The 27,056-nt window shown below is 41.2% G+C and overlaps 1 protein-coding gene across 3 annotated transcripts; it reads left to right on the top strand.

Moving 5' to 3' along the window:
• Positions 1-52: 52 nt before the first annotated feature.
• On the top strand, positions 53-27,034 carry BRD8 (bromodomain containing 8). Of its 3 annotated transcripts, XM_047844962.1 has the most exons (24): positions 53-387; positions 1,326-1,422; positions 6,958-7,027; positions 8,067-8,116; positions 8,445-8,567; positions 8,938-9,018; positions 9,439-9,503; positions 10,287-10,423; positions 10,949-11,167; positions 11,558-11,702; positions 12,606-12,815; positions 13,226-13,506; positions 13,845-14,297; positions 16,032-16,125; positions 16,328-16,374; positions 17,147-17,361; positions 17,537-17,629; positions 17,824-17,892; positions 18,286-18,463; positions 19,423-19,527; positions 20,012-20,056; positions 24,319-24,597; positions 25,870-26,133; positions 26,781-27,034. In XM_047844962.1, exons 1-24 carry the CDS (start codon positions 369-371, stop codon positions 26,940-26,942), a joined length of 3,501 nt encoding a protein of 1,166 aa, XP_047700918.1. In that variant the 5' UTR covers positions 53-368; the 3' UTR covers positions 26,943-27,034. The 3 variants fall into 3 exon arrangements, with proteins under 3 accessions (XP_047700918.1, XP_047700989.1, XP_047701033.1); XM_047845033.1 differs by lacking the exons at positions 24,319-24,597; positions 25,870-26,133; positions 26,781-27,034 and adding an exon at positions 21,699-22,095 and having other exon boundaries at positions 60-387; XM_047845077.1 differs by lacking the exons at positions 20,012-20,056; positions 24,319-24,597; positions 25,870-26,133; positions 26,781-27,034 and adding an exon at positions 21,699-22,095 and having other exon boundaries at positions 60-387.
• The last annotated feature ends 22 nt before the right edge of the window (positions 27,035-27,056 follow it).

Raw genomic sequence — 27,056 nt, 5'->3', positions numbered from 1 at the left:
GTGGAGCCTTTTAGACCGTTTGCTCTGGTCTGACCTCTACCCTGCTCATGCGGGTCCGGGTTACCAACTGTCGGAGTTTGCATTTGGGAAAGCCTAGAATTTTTCGCGCTTAACACTTTTCCTTGGATACACGCGTTTCTTTTCTAAGAAACTTAAAGGAAATTCTGAGGCTTCAGAGCCATCCTTTTTAGCACATTGCTTCCTAAGATCGCTCAAAAAACCTGGTTTAGGGAGCTTGCTAGTCCTGAAGGTTGGGACTACGCTTCCCAGGAGGCATCGCGAACAAGCGATCTATTTCCCAGAGTTCCCGGGCTTAAGCCCCACCAGGCAGTCCTCCCTGAGAGGGGGTTGGAGTCTTCGGGGCCAAGATGGCGACAGGAACGGGTAGTAAGTATGTCCGCTGTTTTTGTGTGGAAGGCCTCTTAGACCCGAGACTAGGCACCACATTTCTGTCACGCGCTTAGGGAACAGGTGCAATGATTTGCTTAAGAACCCAGGGTCTTCAAAGACCTGCGCTCGACCGTACTGTGAAGACCAACGACTAGACGCCCAGAAGCGAACGGTCTTGTGTTTCAGGGAGGCTGCGGAGATTTGAGAGGAGCAGCTCCGCGAATCTTTGTGTGTTTGGGAGCTCTGCGGGGTGAGAGATAAAGGGGCTCTGGAGTCTTGGGTGTGCAGACGAAGAAATGCCGGTAGCCGTACGGAGTAGCCTGATTTCCAAAAGCCATTCGTTTTCTGACCAACGTTTTTGAGGCCCGTACTCTATCTCCCACAGAAACAGGGTACTTTAACTGTTAGTTTTTTCGGCCACTAGGGAAACTGCGTTTTCTGCGTCTCAGCCATTTTCCTCTTTTGGATACACTGAAAAGGTCTTTTAGGCCCGACAGCTACTTGGGGGAGGAGGTACTGAGAGAAGTAAACAAGTTTATGCTAAGAAGGAGGCAGGGCACTAGGCTCGGGGTGGAGGAGCGGGTGGCCGCTCGGAATCCTGGGAAGAAGCCTTTGCGTTCAAATTTGAATAAAATGTTAAAACTGGGCCTCTCCGGGAAGTGCCTTATCTTACTCTGACCTCCCCCCTTCCATTTTTAGAATAAAACGGTAGCCATGTCATTTGAAGAAGTAAAAGGTTTCCCAGATATTCAGTGCAATTCATATGGAATAATCATTCGGTGGTGGTATTTTCTTAGGTGAAAATCAATATTCGGTGATAGTAACTCATTTTGTTCTTAGAATCCGGGATGTTTTGCATTAGGCTTTTAGTCCTTACTTTGGGCCTTAGAACTAGTGTCTGGGTGGCTTGTTCTCTAAGTCTTTTCTCCTTTTAGAACACAAGCTGCTGAGTACTGGCCCTACAGAGCCATGGTCCATCCGAGAGAAGCTCTGTTTAGCCTCTTCAGTTATGAGGAGTGGAGATCAAAATTGGTAAGGCATCTAAGATGGCTGCTTTCTTGGGTCTTAGAAACTGTTGGGTATTTTTTTTATTACACTGGTGCAATCTTACAGTTAATCATACTAACCTTTAAGCAGTATTTGTTTTTTAACAGCTTTATTGAAATTTAATTCAAATACCATAAAAGTAACCTAGTATATTCACAGAGTTGTGTAATCATCTCCACAGACTAATTTTAGAACGTTTTCATTACTCTTAAAAGTAGTCTCTTATCCCTTCCTTAAGCTGCCACTTGACAGTCGTAATATCCACCCCCACACACACCCTCAGGCAAAAATACCCCGTCTGCTTCCTGTCTCTCTAGATGGCCTATTCTGGACATTTCATATAAATGAAATTTGAGGAATAGCAGAACTATGTTTTATTTTATTTTATTTTATTTTAATTTTTTTTTCAACGTTTATTTATTTTTGGGACAGAGAGAGACAGAGCATGAACAGGGGAGGGGCAGAGAGAGAGGGAGAGACAGAATCGGAAACAGGCTCCAGGCTCTGAGACATCAGCCCAGAGCCCGAGGCGGGCTCAAACTCACGGACCGCGAGATCTTGACCTGGCTGAAGTCGGACGCTTAACCGACTGCGCCACCCAGGCGCCCCTAGAACTATGTTTTAAAAGGGCCCCATTTTAGGGCGCCTGAGTGGCTCAGTCGGTGAAGCCTCCTACTTCGGCTCAGGTTATGATCTCAGGGTTTGTGAGTTAGAGCCCCGCGTGGGGTTCTGGGCTGAGAGCTCAGAGCTTGGAGCCTGCTTCAGATTCTTTGTCTCCCTCTGTTTGCCCCTCTGCTGCTTGCACTCTGTCTCTCGCATTGTCTCAAAAGTTAGTAAACATTTAAAAAATTTTTTTAAATAAAAGGGCCCCATGGTCTTTATATTCCCACAGGCAATGAATTTTCTTTGTATACTTGACAACACTTACTGTGTGTCATGCTAGTGGGTATGAAATGGTATCTCATTGTGGTTTTGATTTGTATATCCCTGATAATTAATGTTGTTGAGCATCTTTTCAGGTGCTTATTGGTCATTTGTCTGTCTTTGGGAAAATGTCTGCTCAGATCCTTTGGATTATCTATATATTTATTATTGAGCTTTAAGATCTGTAAATATTCTGGACACAAATTGCTTGTCAGATAATTTGCAGATTTTTCTTTTGTGTGTTGTCTTTTTTTTTTTTTTTTTGATTGGTTTAATTTATGGCACAAAAGTTTTTAATTCTGGTATGTCCAATTTATTTTTTCTTGTGTTGCTTATGCTTTTGGTGTCATAGCTAAGAGACCATTTACTTCTATGTTTTCAAAGCTAGGTTTATTTTGTTTATGTTTTTATTTAATCTCTCCCCCCATTGTGGGAGGCTCGAGCTCACAACCCTGAGATCAAGAATTGCATGCTCTTCTGACTGAGCCAGCCAGGCATCCCCAAAGCTTTATAGTTTTAGCTCTCTATATATGGGTCTGTGATCCATTTTGAGTAATTTTTCTGTAGGTTGTAAGACGGGGATCTTTTTTACATGTAGATTTGCAGTTGTCTCAGTCTCCAGTCTTTGTTAAAAAGACTGTTCTTTTCCTATTGAAATTGTCTTGGCACTCAGTATTTCTTTTTAGAGACCAGAAAGTAAGGACTCTGGTTTCCGATTTTTTTTTTTTTTTTTTTTTTTTTTTTTTACTTCTAGGACGTACCCGTTTTTATTTTTAACATTTGCTTGTTTTTCCTCAGAATCAAAAGACACCTTTTACTTGTCTTAAGCCTGTTAATTATTTAATAAACAAATTTGTGTTTTGTGGCACATCTCTGCTATTTTAATTGTTCAAATGAGTCTACAGAGGCACCATTGCTCATTACACTTAACATTTCTGCAGCTTTATATATTTTCCAAATAACTTAAAAATTTTTTTTAATGTTTATTTATATTTGAGAGAGAGCATGAGCAGGGGAGGGGCAGAGAGAGAGGAAGGAAGACACAGAATCCAAAGCAGGCTCCGGGCTCCGAGCCTAGCACAGAACCTGATGTGGGGCTTGAACCCATGAACTGTGAGATCAGAACCTGAGCCAAAGTCGGACACTTAACCGACTGAGCCACCCAGGTGCCCTTCAAATAACTTTTCAAAGGTGAAATCTGGATATCCTAGGTAATAGCTGTTTTTAAACCAAATCAAATGGTAAACCCTAAGACAAAATGCATCACACTAATTTGATAAATCACAAATTAAAAATAGTATAAGAACACTTAAGTAAAACTTTGAAATTTTAAATTGCATTTCTTTTTTTGGAGGTACTAAATCATAAGTTTCCAAGTTCAGAATGGCATACAGTGTCTTCCATTGCTATACCTCATCTACCAGTGTTAGCATTTTCTTAGAGTTTCATTACTTGTGTTTCTCTGGCATTGATTTTATATACATTAGCAAATACATGTTTTCTTCTCCTTTTTTTTTTTTTACTGTTTAATTTTGAAAGGGAGAGTGACAGAGCATGAGTGAGGGATGGGCAGATAGAGAGGGAGACACAGAATCTGAAGTAAGTTCCAGGCTCTGAGCTGTCAGCACAGAGCCCGACATGGGGCTGGAACCCAGGGACCGAGAGGTCATGACCTGAGCCGAAGTCAGACACCTAAACTGACTGAGCCATCCAAGCACCCCTCTCCTCCTACTTTGTAAACACAAATGGTTTTATACTATATATACTGTTCTTTACCTTGCTGTTGCTTGTCTTTTTTTCTGTAACTTAGTGTATGTGAAGCTCTGTCTCATTCTGTTTTTTCTTAAGTGTCTGTGTGGTATTGTGATAAAGGTAACTGTAATTTATTTACCTGGTATTCTATTGATGGACATTTCCTAATACAAATACGACTTTGCATATTTGTATGTAAAATAAAAATAGGATTATTGGGTCAAAGAATATATGATACAGAATTTGATAAATATTTCAAATTGACCTACTCCAATTGTTTCGATTTATATTCCCGTTGGTGATATATCACAATGCTTGTTTTTTGGTTCGATCTTTCACAGTGTTATAAAAGGTGAGAAATGGTTCTCATATTTTTATATTTTTCATTTACATTTATCTTATGTTGAGTGTGGTTGAATATCTTTGTGTGTTAAAGAGCTGTTTATAGTGCTTTTTTTGTAAGATGCCTTCTTCCATTTTTCTTCTTGATTATTTGTCTTTTCTCATTACTTGGGAGAGGGCTCCTTACATACTAGGGAGATTAGCCATTTGTTTGAGCTATGAGATGCATTTTTTTTTTAATTTTTTTTTTTTCAACGTTTATTTATTTTTGGGACAGAGAGAGACAGAGCATGAACGGGGTAGGGGCAGAATTGGAAACAGCCTCCAGGCTCTGAGCCATCAGCCCAGAGCCCGACGCGGGGCTCGAACTCACGGGCCGCGAGATCGTGACCTGGCCGAAGTCGGACGCTTAACCGACTGTGCCACCCAGGTGCCCCGACATGCATTTTTTTAAAAACCAGTGTGCCATTGTCTTTTCTTGTGGTAATATTTTTACATTAAGACTTTTAAAATACACTTAGTTTATTAATAATTTTTTTTTGACAGGTCCTGGATTTTGTGACCTATTTAGAAGGTTCTTCTCTAGTCTGAGATTATAAAATAATTCTATGATTTTTTTCTCGTACTTCCATGGTTAAATTTCTTTTAATGTTAATTAGTTTATTTATTTTGAGAGAGCACAAGAGCGCGCATGAACAGGTGCGCAAGAGGAGCAAAGAGAGGGAGAGAGACACTCCCAAGCAGGGATTAACTTAGTCCTTAACTGATGCTTAATTGACAGCCACCCAGGTGCCCCTAGTTAAAATTTTTTTAAACATTTAAATCTTTGGTTCATTTGGGGCTTTTCTTGGTACAAGGTGTAAATTATGTATCGAACTTTATTTTTTGTTGATAGCTATCCATATAACAATATCATAATAACAATATTATAAAGGAAAAGAACTGTGTGATACCATTATCTCAATACAAATTAAAAAAAAACTTCTTTTTAAAGTTATGTAGTTTTGGGGCGCCTGGGTGGCTCAGTCGGTTAAGCGTCCGACTTCAGCTCAGGTCACGATCTCGCGGTATGTGAGTTCGAGCCCCGCGTCGGGCTCTGGGCTGACTGCTCAGAGCCTGGAGCCTGTTTCAGATTCTGTGTCTCCCTCTCTCTCTGCCCCTCCCCCGTTCATGCTCTGTCTCTCTCTGTCTCAAAAATAAATAAACGTTAAAAATTTTTTTTTTAAATAAAAATAAAAAATAAAGTTATGTAGTTTTTTAACCATATAGTGTGGAGAATAAGGTAGAATATCCATGTATCCAGTACCTGGATTTAATAAATCTTAATAGTTTGTCATATTTTCTTCACATCCTTTTAAAGAAATAAACATAGACACAATTAAAGCCCCTTTGCATACCACTGTGATCCCATTCTAGTCTTGTTTTTATTTCTGTCTGTTTGTCTTTTTATCTACAACTTTTTAAAAGATTGCTTGATTACATGATAGCCGAAATTTGTCTCATTTTTTCACTTAATATTATGTAGTACATATGTTTCTTTTTGCTACATACATTTTATAATTATTTTTATGGTCTATTTAATGTTTTGTTGAGGTGAAATGCCATAAGTTAAATCCCTTGCAGGCATTTAGGAAAAACTTAACTGTTGTTCTGATCAAGTCCACATCATGCTTTCTTCTTGGTAGTTGCTTTTTTGTTGGATTATTACTATTTTTTTTAAGTTTATTTTGAGAGAGAGTGCGAGTGGGGGAGGGGCAGAGAGGGGGGCCTCTACTGCACTCTACTAGTACAGAGCCTGAGGTGGGGCTCCAACTCATGGTACTCTGAGAACATGACCTAAGCTGAAACTAAGAGTCAGAACCACCCAGGCACCCCTGTTAGGTTATTTTTTTATATTACATTCCTATGAATTGTATTAGTGGATCAAAAGATAACTTTTTTATTAGAAAAAAAATTTTTTTAAGTTTATTCATTTTGACAGAGTGGAAGTGGGGAAAGGCCAAAGAGAGAAATCCCAAGCAGGCTCCTTACTGTCAGAGCCTGATGCGGGGCTCAAACTCACAAACTGTGGGATCATGACCTGAGCTGAAGTTGTATGCTAACCGATTGAGCCACCCATGCACCCTAAAAGATAACTTTTTAGTTTGAAATATATTACAAACTGATTTTCAAAAGACAGATCTCTTTAAAAGAGCCAAAATCAACATGAAAATACTTTCTCAAATGAACAGAAATGATGATGTACTAGACTAATACCTTCACTTCAGCCAGGAAATATATCACCTGTGAGAACGGTTTCACAATGATTCTTTACCTCTAAATGATTTTAAAGTAGTTGTGTCATTTTCCATAGTCACATATTCTAGAATACTTTCTGGTGGCAATTTATTCTAAATTTTGTACTCCAAACCTTGAACTATTAGCATAGCTTCCCCTCAACCCCCACCCCCGCCCCCTTTTTTTTCTATTTAGTGTGTAATAGGCTTTTCTCATTTTGTGTAGGGTATCAGTTAGCAGAGCAATCAAGCCCTTTGCAGAACCTGGCCGCCCTCCAGACTGGTTCTCTCAAAAAGTAAGTTCCCAAGCAAGTGCTCTTTTATTTTTTATTTATTTATTTTTTCCTGTGAGTTTTTTTGTTTTTGTTTTTGTTTTTTACTTTATGTTTTTTGATTTACATTCAAGTTAGCATATAGCGCAAAAATGATTTCAGGAATAGAGTCCTTAATGCCCCTTACCCATTTAGCCCATCTCCCCCTGACAACCCCTCCAGTAACCCTCTGTTTGTTCTCCATATTTAAGAGTCTCTTATGTTTTGTTCCCCTCCCTGTTTTTATATTATTTTTGCTTCCCTTCTCTTATGATCATCTGTTTTGTCTCTTAAAGTTCTCATATGAGTGAAGTCCTATGATATTTGTCTTTCTCTGACTAATTTCACTTAGCATAATACCCTCTAGTTCCATCCATGTAGGTGCAAATGGCAAGTGCTCTTTTATAGCAGTCTTAGAAACGTGAAATGCATTCCCTTCCAGGCCTTGCTCTTTAATCACAAGTCTTTTATACCACAAAGAGAGAAGAGTTGAGAATACTGTTTCCTTTTTTCCCCACTGTTGGCCAGTCTACCCATGTATGTTCATATTATAAACTTTTCTTGTTGTGTAACTAACAGGTAAGGAGGGTCCAAGCTTGAGAGTTAAAAAGATCTGAGTTTACTATGACTTCACTTAGACTCTTTAGACCATGATTCTCAGTTGTCTCATTTGTAAAATGGAGATAAAAGGTACTTCAGGATTCTTGTAAAGATTTAGTTGAGGCAATACCAGTAAAGCGTATAGCACAATACCTTGCATGTGGTAACTACTCAGTAGATATTAACTATACATTTGGCTTTTGGGTTGCTTTTCCTTGCATATATAAATTCTAGGTTAGAAGACTCCCTGTTCTATGTCCTGGTACTAAGTGTTTTGAACTGATTTGACTGCAAAGTATTTGCCCTTCTAGAGACCACTCATCTTACATATAGCTCTTCTTTGCAAGCCTTAGTTTGAGATGTTGAAACTTTGAAAGATCATTCCTTTCCAGGCTTGTTCATATTTTTACTTTTTTTTTCATAGCATTGTGCTTCGCAGTACTCAGAGCTTCTAGAGACCACTGAGACCCCAAAGTGAGTACAAAGCCAGGTGTTCAAGCCACATCTCTTTAGTGGAGAATGTTTACTGAGGAATCCTGTCAGTTTTATATTATTTATAATATATAAATATATATATAATATATTTGTATATATATATAAGTATTTTTAAATATATATAAATTTATAATATATGATTATAACATATAAATAATATATTTATATTATTAGTATTACTGGGTGATAAAAATAGAGCAGAAGTTATCTATGGTTAGATGGTGGAGAGGCTCAAAGAAAGCAAGTGGGAGTGGGAACAAATGTTCTTTTATGCAAATGTGCATTTTTGTTTTGAAATTTTCTACAGACGGAAAAGGGGTGAAAAGGGCGAAGTGGTAGAAACCGTTGAAGATGTCATTGTTCGGAAATTGACTGCTGAACGAGTTGAGGAACTAAAGAAAGTGATAAAGGAAACCCAAGAAAAATATAGGTACTTAGCAGAGGGAATGCCAAATGGTTGGGAGAGACCAAAGGGGCTGACTTTTTTTTTTTTTAATTTTTATTTTTTTAACATTTTTATTTTATTTTTGAGACAGAGAGAGACAGAGCATGAATGGGGGAGGGGCAGAGAGAGAAGGAGACACAGAATCGGAAGCAGGCTCCAGGCTCTGAGCCATCAGCCCAGAGCCCGACGCGGGGCTCGAACTCACGGACCGTGAGATCGTGACCTGAGCTGAAGTCGGACGCCCAACGGACTGAGCCACCCAGGCGCCCCCAAAGGGGCTGACTTTTGATACTGGTCAGAATTTTTTAAATAATAGATTAAAAGACCCAGTTAACTCATTTCTCTTTATTTCTAGACGGCTGAAAAGAGATGCAGAACTAATTCAAGCTGGGCACATGGACAGCAGACTGGATGAGCTTTGCAATGACATTGTGATGTGGGTTATATTATATTGTTCTTCCTTCTGTATACCTTCCTCTGTTTTTACCCCTTTTCTCCTCAAATATTCTGGCTTATCTCCTCCATCTGCCATCCTTTTAGTCTGGAGTGATTCTGGAAGGGAAAAGCTGCCCCATGGCCTGGTAGCTGGGAGGGGAGAATGAGTTGTAGACAATAATGTGGAATGTTTCAGTGTGAAGATACAACTTAATTTTAACTTAAAAGCGGCTTTAGTTTGCCTGAATGAAGAGCTGGTAGTTTGGCAGTACACTAAAAATTTCCTGTTTTGCTGAGAAGTATTCCTTTTTAGGCCTTTCCTCCATAGAGTGCTAGCCTGGCAGAAATTTCTTTGTGAGGGTGTTATGACCTGTGGAGGAGTTAGAGCTGGCTAGGATCTTACCCTTACTTCCCGCTTTAGGAAAAAGAAATTGGAGGAAGAGGAGGCTGAAGTAAAGAGGAAGGCTACAGATGCTGCATATCAAGGTAAATGGAACCTCCTCCTGACTCCCTTTAGCAGTTAACTATATATACAGTACTGCATGTTAATAACAGTTGAAGACTATATTGTAACATAGAATCCACTAATTTCATTTTATTTGCACACTTATCTATGTCCTCTTCTTTTTTACCACAATAAAAACATCCCTTTATATCCAGGAAGAAACTCTTGGAAAATGAGCTCTGCTCTGTTCTCACTAGACTTAGGGTCCTTTTAGGACGCGAAGGCTTGATAATACAGATGTTGAATATAATTAAGTTTTTAGGAAGCAAAGCTCTATAAGAAGATTAAGAATAGCCCAGTCATTGGATAAGAATATAAGCATTTGTAGCTCTAGCTCTGAGCCAGTGAGGTCTTTTCTCTTCTTAAAAACAAAATCGTAATAATAAGTTGTTGAAGAGGATATTGAAGGATGTTTAAGCCACCTTCCTATTCCAAGAACCTATGAGATAGTTCAGTGGGTTTGCTTAGGGTGAGAATTATGCTTAGGAAAAATGAGTCTTAAAAAGTTGCTTGTCTCATGGTGACTGGCTGGCTCAGTTGGGAGAGCATTTGACATTTGATCTCAGGGCCGTGAGTTTGAGACCCATGTTGGGTGTAGAGATTACTTAAATAAACTTTTAAAAAAGAGGTATCTGTCTCCCACAAGTAGAATACTGCTTTCATCAGGCAACGTCCCTATTTGTCTTTTATGTAATAGCAGAGTAGTGACCAGTTTCGTTTATTTAATCGTGAAAACTTAAAAATTGTTGCTTTTTATGTTTTAGCTCGTCAAGCAGTAAAGACACCCCCTCGGAGATTACCCACTGTGATGGTCCGCTCTCCTATAGATTCTGCCTCCCCAGGAGGTGATTATCCACTTGGAGACTTGACCACAACCACTATGGAAGAGGCCACCTCTGGAGTGAGTATATTTTCATCTGCAGGAATTGATCAGCAAAGGGGCAATAAGCCAGCAGAGAGCTGAGTGATGAGGAAACCACTTTTGGCCTAGAGGCAATTTCCTCTCTTGGTCTGAAGGCCAAAGACTTAATTTACCATGTTCTGTGCTCTTAAGATAAGGATGGACCTAAAAATGTTGAGCCTTTTGACCTTTTGAGAGATAGGTAAAATAAGAAGTTGTTTGTAAGTAAACTAGTTTTTTAAAATTTCTGCTGAAATGAGGGATAGTGTTCTTGTAAATATAATATTGGTAGTGGTTAAGGAGTTTGTAAAAGGCAGGTTGGGTGGAATGTTTGGGTCACTGTGAGTTTGGGTGGAACAGAGAAACCTGGAAGAAACATATGGCTGAGAGCAGGAGGGGTAGAGGGTTCTGGGCAGTTACACTCAGGACTAATAAAGTAATAGTTAGACACACTAACCCATCCAGATTAGTAGGGAACCTTCCAGAGTATGAGAAGTCAGATAAAGGTTCTCTGTTGTCTCTTAGGTAACCCCTGGGACTTTGCCGAGTACCCCAGTCACCTCGTTTCCTGGGATTCCTGACACCCTTCCTCCAGGCTCTGCACCCTTAGAAGCCCCCATGACCCCAGTAACAGATGATTCACCCCAGAAAAAGATGCTTGGACAGAAAGCAACTCCACCCCCCTCCCCTCTGCTGTCAGAGCTCTTGAAGAAGGGCAGCCTCCTGCCTACTAGCCCCAGACTGGTATGGAGACTTCTGTGGGTGTTTGAGAGCTGTGGTGATTTAGTACTTTGGAAGGGAGTGCCTGGGACCTAAAATATGACATGGAAAAAAAAAGTTCAAAAGAGAAAGAGATCTCCTAATTAAATGTTAACTTAACAAAAACAGAAACAAAAAACCAATAAGTTGATAGTATCCTCGGGTCCTGAGTTATCTGAAACCACATCTGTTTTGGTTCTCTTCTACAGAGAACTCTTGTCAAATAAGTTTTAAAAAGTAGAGCTTCCCTTGTGTCTGAAATTATTCTCTATGGATATTAACTTCATGAAGTTTGGTCAACTGCTGAAGCTTTTTTGGGAAATGGTAGTAAAGGAAAGCTTGAGTGTATCCTTCACCTCTGTTCTTCCCTAATAGGTCAGTGAGAGTGAAATGGCTGTGGCTTCTGGCCACTTGAACAGTACAGGTGTCCTCCTGGAGGTAGGCGGGGTTCTTCCCATGATACATGGTGGGGAGATGCAGCAAACACCCAACACTGTTGCAGCCTCCCCTGCTGCCTCAGGTAAGTCAATACTTTTCCATTATCTACTTTACTTCAAAGATGTTAATTTTAGTATTGACTATCTTTGGTTTCTAGCCTCTGATAATAAGCAACTGTCAATCCTAGATGTAAAGCCCAACTTTTTTTGGAGCTACCTTACCTGTTAAACCACATAGTGCCCCAGATTGTAAATCCATTCTGTCTTCTAAATAGTAATATCTCTGGATGACCACAGCATAGATAATGATGAGAAGAATAGTGAAGTTAGTAGTGAAGCTGCTTCTCTGGGGCTTGCAAAATTATGGAAAGGCGCTAGAGATATCTGAGGCTGTAGTATAGGGGATCAAGATTTGGAGCCAGAGAACTGGACTTGAGTCTCAGGCTTCCTACATTAATGATTTTGTGACTTTGGCGAGATGACTTAACTCTTGAGCTCCACTTTGCTTTTGTATTAATTGCAACATAATGTACTTTACAAGGATGTTGAGAGAATTGAGTGAGATAGAAAAAGTAAAGCAAAGAGAAAAGCTTTACAAAATATCAAACCTCAGTTATTGATATTTGAATGGTGTTGAACTTGGGTGGTTTACAGCATGCTTAACTGAAGCAGAAGTGACAGATTTATTCATACCAGTTTTTTGTGGTTTTGTTATTGTTTGATTTTCTTCCAGTGAAAAATTTCCACCTGTTTTTCATACACCCTGTGTGTTCTAGTATTTTGGTTTATTCCTAACTTGGAAGAAGATCTTTATTAGAAAGCTTGGAAAAAGTAAGGAAATAGATAATGAGCTTACTTAAAAAAAAAGAAGAGTTCCTTTCATCCTTTGGGACTAAAACTTTTCTTGGTTGAGTCTTAAAGTGGCTCTTGCTTCGTATTCATGTGCTTTCCTCTTACCTCATTTTGTGTACCTCTTTGTCTGTTAGGTGCTCCTACTCTTTCCCGGCTTTTAGAAGCTGGTCCTACACAGTTCACCACTCCTCTTGCTTCCTTCACTACTGTTGCCAGTGAACCTCCAGTTAAACTTGTGCCACCCCCTGTAGAGTCTGTGTCCCAGGCTACCATTGTCATGATGCCTGCGCTGCCAGCACCATCCTCTGCTCCGGCTGTCTCCACTCCTGAGAGTGTAGCTCCAGGTGCGTCCCTGACCCACGCCCTGAGCAGCCAGTAGGTCCAGAATTTCATCTCGAGCTTCAGTTAGAGAAAGCTGACCAAGAGCATCATCTCCAATTCAGATGCTTCTGTAACTGTTCTCCATGGACATCTCTATCCTTAGAAAAACAAGAATGAAAAGATGTGGGCGGGCATTTATGTGTTGGGGGAAAGGGGCTAAGTGTACACATATGAGTAGGCTTGAGAATGTGTGCTCACCCTACTTTCTAGATAAAAGTGAGAACCAAAAAACATAGGCAGATGTAGATCTAAGGTAACTTTGTGAGCTTAAGTGTGTGGGTACTTGACATCTGTCTATAGCCTTGGTTGATATCCAGGTGGTCACTTGGTACTAGATAAGCTTCTGAAATTCTTTTCTCTTCCTGTTATTCAGTGAATCAGCCTGACACCTGTGTCCCCATGGAGGCTGTGGGGGATCCACATACTGTGACTGTTTCCATGGATAGCAGTGAAATCTCCATGATCATCAATTCTATCAAAGAAGAGTGTTTCCGATCAGGGGTAGCCGAGGCTCCTGGAGGATCAAAGCCTCCCAGCATAGATGGGAAGGAAGATTTAGATTTGGCTGAGAAGATGGATATTGCTGTGTCCTACACAGGTGAAGAGCTGGACTTTGAGACCGTTGGAGACATCATTGCCATCATTGAGGACAAGGTAACTATTCACAGAGCCCAAAAGAATCTCTCATCAGTCCTACATAGGCTTCTCTCCTCAGCCTCTCCTTGCTTCTTGTAGGTACATAAACATTTTTCCTGCTTCTGCCCATCTCCATCTCCATAGTCCCAAGCCCTTTGGTGCTCACATTAGTCCTCTCGCAGCCATCCCTGTGTTACTGGTTTGCATAGGACAGGTGCCTGCCCATTGGTTGCATCTGCTACATGGAGAAGATGGAGAGAGAAGCTATAGATTCAGGTCATTTCATTTGGTGCTAACAGAATTGAGGGACTTGGGCTTCTTTCTTTGACTTCAACAGTGTATGTATTATGGGACAGGTAGATGATCATCCTGAAGTGCTGGATGTGGCAGCAGTAGAAGCAGCACTGTCATTCTGTGAAGAGAATGATGATCCCCAGTCCCTGCCTGGCCCCTGGGAGCACCCTATCCAGCAGGAGCGGGACAAGCCAGTATCTCTCCCTGCACCGGAGATGACAGTCAAACAAGAAAGGCTGGACTTTGAGGAAACCGAAAACAAAGGAATCCATGAACTGGTGGACATCAGGGAGCCCAGTGTTGAGATTAAAATGGAACCTGCAGAACCAGAGCAAGGCATCTCAGGTCCTGAAATAGTAGCTGGAGTTGTTCCAGCCACAAGTATGGAGCCACCAGAACTCAGAAGTCAAGACTTAGATGAGGAACCAAGAAACATTGCCCCAGGAGAGATTGCTGAAGCAGATGTTTCCGGTGGAAAAGGCGATGAGACTCCACTTACAACTGTGAAGACAGAGGTATTTAAAATTGGCCTGGGAGGGGCACCTGGATGGTTCAGTCGGTTAAGCAGGCAACTCTTGATTCTGGCTCAGGTCATGATTTCACTGTTCCTGGGACTGAGCCCCAGCTGTGGCTCTGGCTCTGTGCTGTCAGCAGAGCCTGCTTGGGAATCAATCAATCTCTCTCTCTCTCTCTCTCTCTCTCTCTCTCTCTCTCTCTCTCTCTCAACCTCTCTCTCCCTCTCCCCCCCTCTCCCCCCCCCTCTCTCTCTCTCTTTCTCTCTCTCTCTCTCTCCCCCCCCCTCCCCTCCTTCTGCACCTCCACTTGCATGTGTGCGAGCTCTCTTTCTCTCTCAAAAATAGGGGCGCCTGGGTGGCTCAGTCGGTTAAGCATCCGACTTCAGCCCGGGTCACGATCTCGCGGTCCGTGAGTTCGAGCCCCGCGTCAGGCTCTGGGCTGATGGCTCAGAGCCTGGAGCCTGCTTCCGATTCTGTGTCTCCCTCTCTCTCTGCCCCTCCCCCGTTCATGCTCTGTCTCTCTCTGTCCCAAAAATAAATAAATGTTAAAAAAAAAAAAAAACTTAAAAAAAAAATAAATATTAGGGGCGCCTGGGTGTCTCAGTTGGTTAAGTGTCTAACTCTTGGTTTCAACTCAGGTCATGATCTTACAGTTCGTGATTAGAGCCCCACATCGGGCTCTGCGCTGGCAGTGCAGAGCCTGCTTGGGATCCTCTCTCTCTCTCCCTCTCTGCCCCTCCCCTGCTCATGGCCACTCTCTCTCTTACTCAAACTTTTTTTTTAAAGAAAAGCTTTAAAAAAATTTTTTTTTTTTAATTTTTTTTTTTCAACGTTTATTTATTTTTGGGACAGAGAGAGACAGAGCATGAACGGGGGAGGGGCAGAGAGAGAGGGAGACACAGAATCGGAAACAGGCTCCAGGCTCTGAGCCATCAGCCCAGAGCCTGACGCGGGGCTCGAACTCACGGACTGTGAGATCGTGACCTGGCTGAAGTCGGACGCTTAACCGACTGAGCCACCCAGGCGCCCCTAAAACATTTTTTAAAAAATAAGTAAATAAAATCGACCTGGGAGGATGGAGGGTTATACTTTAGGTAAGCGGTGACTGCTTAAGGGGCATCTGGGTGGCTCAGTTGGTTGGGCGTCTGACTTTGGCTCAGGTCATGATCTCGCAGTTCATGAGTTTGAGCCCCACGTTAGGCTCTGTGCTGACAGCTCGGAGCCTGGAGCCTGGTTTAGATTCTGTGTCTCCCTCTCTCTCTGCCCCTCTCCCTCTCACGCTCTCTTTCTCAGAAATAAATGTTTAAAAAAAAGTGATGCTTAGGCCTTTGGTTTTCCTGTTGCATTCCTGAATTGTCACATGGTTGATGTGGCCATAGTCTATAGGTGTGATCATTGCTATATATGCTTATCCTGTTCCTTGTAAGGTGACCATTAGATTCCTTTTACGTGGGTAGGACTAAGAGTTTCTTCTGTAGTCTGATCATTAAAAAATAAACTTCTGGGGGTGCCTGGGTGGCTCAGTCGGTTAAGCATGTGACTTTGGCTCAGGTCATGATCTTGCAGTTCATGTGTTTGGGCCCTGTGTCTGCTTCAGATTCTATATCTCCCTCTCTCTCTTCCCCTCCCTGCTCATTCTCTCTCTCTTGAAAAGAAATAAACATTGAAAAAATAAACTTCTGTAGCTGAAGTGATGTATCAGTATTTAGGGTATGTATTCTTTTTGGTCTTCAGGCATCCCCTGAAAGCATGTTGTCTCCATCACATGGCTCAAATCCCATTGAAGATCCTTTAGAGGCAGAGACTCAGCACAAGTTTGAAATGTCAGGTAAATAATAAGCCCAGGAAATCTGAACTCTGTAACTAACTTGAAATCCTTTGCTTAGGCTTCTTGAGGGATTGTGGGTTGTGGGCAAGTAGAGGAGGTAGAATAGGTCAGCATGGAAAGGAGAGCTGCAGGGGATTATTGTCCATAGGAAGGGGAAGGCTAAGGTGGAAAAATCTTCAGGTAGTCTTTCTCTCCTCTGCAGACTCATTGAAAGAAGAATCAGGGACTATTTTTGGAAGCCAGATAAAGGTATTTCAGACTTTTCTTTATTCCTCTTGCTGTGTGACTAGATTTCCCAATAGCACTACCTTTGTAATAAATTTCAGTGAACGTGCATCTTTTTTTCTGAGATGAGACTGGTTAAAGGAGTTGCGTGGGGAAAAGTTGCAGTGGACAGTCAGGCATACTGGCAGTACTGTGGCCATATGTGCTTCCCATCTGAAAGAATATGTGAATTTCACACAGAGCTTTCTTTTGCATTTATAATGCACAAAGAAACTTTGATACCTCAGAGTGATTTGGAGTAAATAGGGATGCCAGAGTCAGGGAGAACATACCAGAAATCAAATTATTACTCTATCCAAAGAAAGTTATCCAGAGTTTTCTTTTTAGAATTACTAAAGTAGTTGTAAACAGTAATAAACATTTAAAGTGATGCGATGTGAGCTTGCTCCATCAGATGAGACACAAAATAAAAACTATTTTTGATAACTTTGTACCCAGGGTCAGAGTTCCTCTCAAGAGCAAGGGGAAAGAAGGAACGCCTCTTAGCTTAGTCTTAAGTAAGTAGCTTTTTTTTTTCTTCCTTTTAAAAAGATCCTGGGTCTTCTTCTTTGTCCAGGTTCTAAATTAAACTTGATCAGTTAGTGTAAGTAGATGGTAGTATAAGTGATAGAGAGCTCAGTCAGGAAACAGTGTGAGGCCATTTTCTAGAACTGATCTAACCCAAAAGATCATGTTTAATGACACTTTGCTGGATAGCTTTGCTTGCATTTGTTGACCGGAGCACACTGTGTCTAAGGATGCCCCAGGTGAGGATGAGGAGGAAGATGGAGTCAGTGAAGCGGCCAGCCTCGAGGAGGCTAAGGAAGAAGATCAAGCAGAAGGCTATTTGTCAGAAATGGATAATGAACCCCCTGTGAGCGAGAGTGATGATGGCTTTAGCATACACAATGCTACGCTGCAGTCCCATACACTGGCAGACTCCATCCCCAGCAGCCCTGCTTCTTCACAGTTGTGAGTATCTGAGATTCTTCTTTGAGGTCAAGATATAGTGGAGGTGAGAAGTGGGAGAGTCTTACTTTTTCATCTTCTCTTTCTTGGTCTGGAACTAATAGTTGACAAGAAATGATGAGGATTTTTTTTTTTTTTTTTTTTTTGACTTCTGCTTAATGGGACTCTCTTATTTCAGCTCCGTCTGTAGTGAGGATCAAGAAGCTATTCAGGCACAGAAAATCTGGAAGAAAGCTATCATGCTTGTATGGAGAGCTGCAGCTAATCATAGGTGAGTGAGCTTTACCAGTCAGTAGGAACATTTTCTCCTATTCCTCCTGCATGTTTGTGACTAGAGAAGAGTCTGAGTAGGTTTATATGGGATTGGTGGCATTGGCTCTTAACAACCTTTAGCTACTTAAATCATGTTCCCTCACCTGCTTCTGAAGGATAGGTAAGTAATTGCACCTTACTCTTTTTGGACAGATATGCCAATGTCTTCCTGCAGCCTGTTACAGATGATATAGCACCTGGCTACCATAGCATTGTACAGAGGTAAGCCATGATCCATTCAGCATACTGACTTGCCTGAATTGTAAATTGTTTAGTTTTAATGGATTTTTGCTTTAGACAGTAAGTTTAAAGCAAATGTTTTTGATGTGAGTAAAGGTAACCAGGTGGTAAGCTAATCATTTCAGTGGCTGGATCACCAAAGATAGTCTAAAAGAACCCCCTTTATTACCTTTCCCAGCCAATACTTACTGTATAGATTAACTTTGGTTTTTGGATTAAGTGCATATTTTGGGGTGAGGGGGTTAGTATTTGAGTCCTGGCAGCTAAGACTAAGGGTATATATGAGAAGATGTATATGGTAATAATATATTCAGATCCATTTGGGTCCTCTTCTCTTCCATTTACCTGTTTTGGTTTTTTTTTGTTTTTTTTTAGGCCTATGGATTTGTCAACTATTAAGAAAAACATTGAAAATGGACTGATTCGCAGCACAGCTGAATTTCAGCGTGACATTATGCTGATGTTCCAGAATGCTGTAATGTATAATAGCTCGGACCATGATGTCTATCATATGGCAGTAGAAATGCAGCGAGATGTCTTAGAGCAGATCCAGGTACTTTGAGGATCTTTAGTATTTTAGCAAGGATGAAATGAAAATACTCAGGTGAAGGGTTGATACTGATGTCAAAAAAGGGTGCTGTGGCTTTTACATAGAATATTCATCAGGGACACAATTAGGAACATAAAATTTTATTCTTGCTGGATTCATGTTGGTTTTCTCATGTTGGCTTGGTAAAAGAGTTATGAGAATATTCTCCCTTGGGCAAATAACTTCAGTTTCCTGAAGTTTTTAAATAATTCATTTATAAAATGGTAAACACCTTTTTAAAAATTACATCAAGTGTGTACATAGTAAACAGGATATAGTTTATTCTTTCCGTCATAGATAATCGACTTCTATAGTAGTATTACCAGACACCCTTTGGGATATTGGGCTTCCAAGGGATGTTATCTGTCTATTGTCTGCTAAAGTAAATTGCCTAATGACTTTTGGTTCACGTTTTTTTCTCTTTCTCATTCTTAAGAGATACTTATTTTGTATGATGGCCAAAAAAAAGTTATGTGTATTTAGGGGCACCTGGGTGGCTCAGTAGGTTAAGCATCTGACTTTGGTGCAGGTCATGATCTCACAGCTTGGGAGTTCAGGCCCCGTGTCGGGCCCTGTGCTGACACCTTAGACAGCTTGGAGCCTGCTTCAGATTGTGTCTCCCTCTGTCTCTGTCCCTCCCCTACTTGTTCTTTCTCTCTCTCTCTCTCTGTCTCTGTCTCTCTCTCTCTCTCTCTCAAATATTAATATTTTAAAAAAGGTTATAGATATTTAGCATTTTTAGTTCCTTTAGCATATGTAACTAGAATTAAAACCTGAAATGCAAAACTTGTAATCAGTTGAGAAGTGTTTGAATGCTATTTGCAAAAGGGTACTACATGAAATCCTGTTTACAAGCCAGAAGTGTCTGAATTCTTCCATACTGGCTCAGATCTTGGGGCCAACCCTGTTTCTTTTCCCTGTAGCAATTCCTCGCCACACAGTTGATTATGCAGACATCTGAGTCTGGGATCAGTGCTAAAAGTCTTCGAGGGAGAGATTCTACCCGCAAACAGGATTCTTCAGAGAAGGTGAGGAGACCAAGAAGGAGCCTTGTATGCCAGTGTTCCAGTGCTAGAAGTCTGAAGCATCTAAGGAGCCTTATGTTACTACTTGCTACTTGGTAACTGCTGGGCTGCTACATTCCAGTGGTGTATAGACATGTGTACATCTTAAGATGGTGGTAGTTTGCACTTATCCAAACATTGAAGAAACCTGCTGTGACTGAAGGGCCCAGTCATACAAGAAATTGTGAGCTGAATGAGTGAATTATTAGTTTCTCTGCGTGAGTGCTTGCATGGTGGGGGAAATGACTTGCAGCGATCAGGGACCATCAGTTCCTGTTCCAGACGCATAATGGCCAGACTGCTTTTGGTTCTCTTTCCTCTTGTTCTTGAGTTTTTTTTTAATTTTGTCTTTGTGTATGTGGTGCTTGTGTCTCTGTCCTGAGGTTTGGGGTGCTTGTGGCTGAGAGTTTCTGTGGAACCTGATCAGTGTTTGTTTGTCCTCTAACAGGACAGTGTCCCCATGGGCTCTCCTGCCTTCCTTCTCTCTCTCTTTGTAAGTATTGAATGGCTGCAAGGGGTGGTGTTGCCACAAAAATTCTCAGCTCCTGCTGGGGGTGGGTGGCAGAGGGAAATCCAACATGCAGACCGTGGCAGTGTCTTGAACTTCTCTTTATTCAGGTCATTAAGAAACTGTCTCTTCTGCATTTCTGTCGTTCTGCATGTGTGTGTGTGTGGGCTGGGTAGGGACTATTTATGAGTTCACTGGGCTGAAATGAGGTACTCTTGGTAAGGATCTAGGATGCATCTGCTCCTCATTTCTTGACTCCACCTTTTGCCAATTCTTTTCTTACAAATAAATGATTGCTCAGAGCAGCCGCTACTAGCTGGCTTCTAAAAAGTGTTCCTCATACCAGCAGATGCCCAGCACATAATTATTTTCTTTTCCCCTAATATTAAGTTGCATGACTGATGCCTGATACACAAACACTCTATACAATTTAAGATAAGGCTCTTAGGAACAGTGACCACTACATATAGTAGTGGCTGGTAGAATTAGAGATAAACTTAGTAAAGCTAGCCCTAAACAATTATCGTTTTCCTCTGTAAATTGAACAATCCTCTGGCTCTGTGTTCATATGGGGCATTGAGGCATGATGTAATGGAAGAACATCAGGCTAGAAAACCACATGTTCTGAAACTCACTGGATTATCCGTTGGAGCCTTGTTTTCCTCATCTGTGTGATGGAGCTCATATAACGAGGTACCTGTCCAGCCTACCTCACAGGGATGTTGTGAGGATAAAATGAGATAATAAGTATGGAACTGGCTTGAAAAAAATTAAAGTGTTATACAAATGCAAGGTGGTATTTTTATTCTTCATGTCGCCTCAAAGGCAACTTGTGTTCATGAGCTTTTAAAATTTTAGAGTCCTTGCATGTTAAGAATGTAAAAATGGCCTAGCCCAGCAAAAGTGTTCACTGATTCATCTTGCCTACAGGCTTCATTCAGCCTGTACCACAGACGGAACACTGTAATCTCCCTTCTTTCCTATTGGCCTGCAACAATGACTGTGGATCCCCAAGCAGTTGGCTGGCTGTTGCAAAGCTGGTTAATAGGATCTTTTATCTATTGAAGACAGCAAAGTATTGCACGAGAGGAAGGAGCTGGGCTGCAGGGAGAGAGCAGCAAATGGAAAGAAGCCTTCTGATTGTCCTGATCTCATGGAAAACAACTGTCAGGAGGTGCTAGGGAACTAGTGCCAGGGTCAGTCTGCAGGAAAGGCCTTTCTTATAGGGACCAACAGCTGGACAGGTATGTTAGCCAAGAATCTCACTATCCACTGCCCTTTCTGACCCTCCCACCTTTCTTTTACTCTTCCTCTTCCTTTGAACATGGTTTGGGGCCTGGGTGGGATGACTAATAGTCATTCTTTGGGACCCCAGGTGAACCCCAGTGACCTCTGTAGTGGGCAGGAGCAAGATACTCTGTCCTGCATTACCTCTCACAAACTATTGCCAGGAAGTTTTAGCCCACTCTGTGGGAAGACAGATCTATGCCCTTCATATCCTGGATTTTTCTGCTGATTCTCTTCCTCTTTCCCCATGAAACCAAATCCCCAATATTGTTGCAACTTCTCTCTCACCTCCTCAGCAACTTGTACTCATGCTCCCTTTCTTTGTCTGCCTGTCATCTAGGATGGGGGAACCAGGGGGCGCCGCTGTGCCATTGAAGCAGATATGAAGATGAAAAAGTGAAGCTTCAGAGTACCCTCACTGAGCTGAACCTGAAGTAGAAGTAAACAAGATAGAGCTTGGGCTTGTGGGCCCAGTTCCAGAAGTGGAAGTTACAGAAGAGGAGGCATCTGGGCCATGTGACATGAGCTGGGGAAATCTCTCTCAGAGAGTTGGAGTAGCACAGTTGCCTGTTTTAGGGCAAAAATCATGGGCTGTGTTAATGTCCTAATGTGTAGCTAGCAGATTGTAGCTAGTTTGTACTGTCTTGTGAAGTGTACAGACTTTTTAAAAAAACAAAAACAGAAAAACACCTGTGAAATGTGTGTGTACACAATACACAATAAACTCTGAAAGAAAAGCCTAGTCTTTGGTGTGTTCTCTCTGTGTATGCGAATGAGAAACTTGTGGGGTTTTTTTCTGCATGATAATTGTTTTATCATCTCTGGAAACAAGATTATTGCGGGGGGAGTGGTATTATAAATATGAGCTGTTCAACTGCTTGGAGAAGGTAAGTAACCAAGACTGAATTTAGAAGTAATGTTTTAAGGTGTTGTATCATGCAATGAGGATAATCTTATTAAGCTTTTCTTGAATGTTTGGGAAAACAAAGTTCTCAGTGTTCTGTTCATGGCATTGCTTTTGAAGAGGATTAGAGCATGGACATAGGTCGTACTGACCTTTTTCTCAGACATTGGTTCTACCTAGTGTACTGTCTTTGCAGATGATATTTTTAGGACATTATACTATTTCCTTCCTATTTCTATATGTAGGGTTTATGTGTAGTTTAAAATTCATTGTTGGGGTGCTTGGGTGGCTCAGTCGGGTAAGCATCTGACTGGCTCGGCTCATGATCCCGCGGTTCTTGAGTTTGAGCTCTACATCGGGCTCTGTGCTGACAGCTCAGAGCCTGGAGCCTACTTCAGGTTCTGTGTCCCCCTCTCTCTGCACCTCCCCCACTCATGCTCTGTCTCTCAAAAACTAAACTTCAAAAAAATAAAAATAATAAATTCATTGTTATCTGAAGGCTAAAATCCATGTAAGAGTTAACAAATTTATCATCTAAGTTTATTCTAAATTTTGTTACTAAATAACTGAAACGAAATAGTTATGAGCCTTATTATAAAGAAATAGGTCAATAAAAAAGAAATAGACATAGGGTATTGTCTAGAATGTAGAACCTCCTTAAGAAAGATGTGTTTAAGAAAGTTATTGGAAGTTGCGGATCTTTATGGCTTGAACCATATAGCTTGTTATGATGCTCAAGAAGTAGAAGATATGTTCCTGTGAAGTGATAGAAAAGAGTTCAGTCAATCCAGGAGTTAGAAGATTAAGTAACAGTAGTATATTCTCAAAGCAGTCTACAAACTTGCATGTGATACAAGCAGTGAGGCCCTAAAAATTGGAGAGGACTGTGGAGGAGATCCGTTAAAGGACATAGACTTTGGCTTGGCAGAGAAGGTGATGGGTAAGCTTGGCAGAGCCGGTTAGATTAAAGATCAAGACACTGACCACGAGGCTATGACATTTATTCCGGAACAGAGGATGAACTTTGAGAAAAATAGTGGATGAAAATGGGGAAGTGGGCTTGCTTACTGAATACCAGAGAAGGAAAGAGGATTAAGTAAATAGCGTTGATGGTGGGCATAAGGTAATTGGGGAGAGCAAATGATTTTGGAGATATTCAGGAAGTGATAATGAGTTTTAGAAATGTTGAGTTGAAGCAGGTGGTAGAGCACCTGAGGGGAATTGACTTTTGGATGCATGGAAAAATGAGACCAGAATACACATAAGTAAAGGTAGAGGTTTAGGAGCCATTTGAATAGGAGTCATCTGATCAAAGTTGAAACCTTAAAATACAGACATTATTTTAAGGAAGTATTCATGAGGAAGCAGAGGCCAAGCAATATAGAAGACAAGGATTTCTTGAAACTTGTAAAAGGGAGGATAAAGGGGTAAGAAAACCAGGATAGTGTAAATGAGAAGGAGGGTATTTTTAAAACTTGATATTGCAGTTCTCATTCTGAGAAGTGAGTGATAAATATGATCTGGAGGGTGCTTCAGGTAATTTTAAAGGATGTTTTGAGGATTTAATGGTTGATAAATTTAAAATGCCTGTACACTGAGCAAAGTATCTCTTGTCTTTCAAATGGATTGCCTTCCAATTGAGTTTAAGGGTGATTTGGGATAGAGGAATTCTGTTCAACTAGCTAACTATGCTCTTGTCCTTCCTTCCTTCCTTCCTTCCTTCCTTCCTTCCTTCCTTCCTTCCATCCTTCCATCCTTCCATCCTTCCATCCTTCCATCCTTCCATCCTTCCTTGAGTATAAGGAAACCCAAGAAAGAATTACTGGGTAATACCTTTGTTAAACTATTTTAACTGTTTGACATGGGGCTTTTTCATTTTATTCCCAATGACAAAGATTTCCTCTCCTGTCTCCCTTCAGCTAGCTTTTATTCTTTCTAATGGTGAGTAGAAAGAAATTTCTGATCCTTTATCTTTCTACTGAACTTTGGAGATGGAAACGTCTTGAAAACAGTGATGTGAGTGAATTTAATGCATTTTTTTTCTGTGTATTTACAGATGGGGCATGAGTGGGTTTGGTTGGATTCAGAGCAAGACTATCCCAATGACTCTGAGCTGAGCAACGACTGCAGGTCCCTCTTCAGCTCATGGGATTCCAGTCTGGATCTTGATGTGGGAAGCTGGAGAGAAACAGAGGAGCCAGGGGCTGAGGAACTAGAGGAAAGCAGCCCAGGGAGAGAACCTAGTGAGCTGCTTGTGGGGGACGGAAGCAGTGAGGAATCTCAGGAAGAGGCAGAGCAAGTCAGCTGCCAGAATCTGCTCCACTTTCTTTCTGAGGTAATGGGGAGCCATTGTTTCCAAAGTTTGGAAGTCCCAAGTTTCTAAGAGAATGCTTACCCATACACATTTCTACCACTTTTGATATTGTTGACTAAAACAAAAGCTCCATAGTGGCAAGAACTAAGTTAATGGCTATGTCTCTAGCACTTGGTGCTAATACAAAACGTGTGCCAAATACGTACTTTTTGGCTGAATGTTCTAAGATTCCAGGTATTAGAAGCCCAAGGTCATAGGAAGTGGGATTTCTCTGTCTAGGACTACCTTATGAATAGCATTGCAGTTTGTTTTTCTGAGTTATGGGAGGCAATGCCCAGACTCTTTTTGAAGCTTATAATGTGACTTGAAGGCAGTATTTTGCAGTGTCCTTATTACCTTGGTTAAGGTTTACCACCAGCAATAAACTAAATTGGACAGAGTCTGTGTGGCAACTTCACACATTCAGGAGAACCTAGGTAAAGATCAGCAAGAATCCAACTCCTGTGTTGTGTTCCTTCTATCTGGATTGTCCATGGTGGATAAAAATTTTCAGCATTTTTCTAGACTGCCACTCCCAATTGATCACGGTTGACACAACGTGAACAATGAGAACGCAAGCTTCTTGAAGAGGCAAGAACGATATCTATCTTGTTTACTGTTAGGTGCCTAGCAACTAGTCCAGTGTCTGTGTATATGAGATATTTTATACATTTTATTTAAAAAATTTTTTTTAAATGTTTATTTATTTTTGAGAAAGACACACGGTGTGAGTGGAGGAGAGACAGAGAGAGAGTAAGACACAGAATCCAAAGCAGGCTTCAGGCTCTGAGCTGTCAGCACAGAGCCTGGCATGGGGCTCAAACCCACAAACTATGAGATCATGACCTGAGCTGAAGTCGGATGCTCAACCGACTGAGCCACCCAGGCGCCCCCATTTTATTATTTTTTTAATGTTTATTTACTTATTTTGAGAGAGAGCACAAGCAGAGGAGGGACAGTGAGAGATAGACAGTAACTGAGGCAGGCTCCAGGCTGTGAGCTGTCAGCACAGCCTGATGCGGGGCTTAAACCAACAAACTGCGAGATCATGACCTGAGCTGAAGTTGGACACAGCCAACTGAGCCACCCAGGTGCCCCGATATTTTATACATTTTAAATGATGGAATGAATGAATTAATCCATTTCCATCTCAAACTTAGTCACATTCACAGTATAATCATGTAACAATATTAATATGTAGATGATCGTTTCTATTGGTGTTCCTATGCATCTAATAATAAACTATGATTGCAGGTAGCTTATTTAATGGAGCCACTGTGCATTAGCAGCAAAGAATCAAGTGAAGGTTGCTGCCTTTCGTCTGGTGCCAAACAACAGGAGGGAAGGGAAATTGAAGCTACTGAAGGAGAAGAACCATGTAGACAGCCCGGACAGCTTTCAGCCTGGGTAGACACCTTAGTAGCTAAGAAGTCACTGGGAGAAGATGGAAGGCCAGAGGTGGCTCCAGCTCCCTCAGATGTTTGTGCAATTCAGCAACTACGCACAGAGAGTGAAGAAGTAAGTGGATAACTTAAATCATCTGACTGATTGGTCGTCTGTCCAGGGAGGCAGAACAGAGTGGTTACTGCATATAGGTTATCTCCAGTGAGTTAGCTACCTGGGCTCAAATCCTGGTTTTAGCACCAGTTAGCTGTGTGACCTTGGGTGTGTCAGTGAACATCTTAGAACCTCAGCTTTTTCTGCTGTAAATGGAATAATGGTGCTTTCTCTACCTTAGGTTTGCTATGAAATCTAAATGAGACATTTCGTGTAAAGCTCTTAGCTTAGTACTTGGGTCATAGTAAGCAATGGATAAAATTTAGAATGCCATTGTCATTAATATTGTCTGATCCGCTAGACTAGTTAACTTAAGGTCCACATGTCATGCTGACAGTTTTAAAAGAATACAGCATCCATCTAGCAATTAGTATATTGCTTTTTCATTTTTTTCTTGGGGTATGGAATCACAGTTCTCCAGACATATTGTTAGCAAGAAATCATTGATGTAGGTCTAGTTAAGTCACCTTTCTCTGATTTCTTTTATAGCTTTATATAATTGACCCTTCTTATCTTAAGGTCAGATTTCATTTACCCCGTGCAGATAGAATTACCTTGCAGATAGTAAATCTCTTTGTAAAGTTTCCTTTGTTGCCTGGCATTCTCAGGGGAAGGTTCAGCAAGAATCCAAAGAGGAGGACAAGGGTGAAGGGTATGTGTCAGAGTTGGAAGACCAGCCCTGTTCAGGTGAGTGTGATGAAGGCTTCAGCATTCAGGAGACTCCTTTGGTGGATATCCTTTTCAGCCGTGCTACCTCCTCAAAGTCGTAAGTATGGATTTTTATCCAAGGTTGTTAAGATTCAGACTTTTATTTATGCCTATTTGTTTTTGTTTTTTTTTTTAGTGTTTATTTTTGAGACACAGAGAGACACAGCATGAGCAGG

This window comes from Prionailurus viverrinus, chromosome A1, assembly GCF_022837055.1.
Source record: "Prionailurus viverrinus isolate Anna chromosome A1, UM_Priviv_1.0, whole genome shotgun sequence".
Taxonomy (NCBI): domain Eukaryota; kingdom Metazoa; phylum Chordata; class Mammalia; order Carnivora; family Felidae; genus Prionailurus; species Prionailurus viverrinus.
This window is presented reverse-complemented; position numbering and strand designations above follow the sequence as displayed.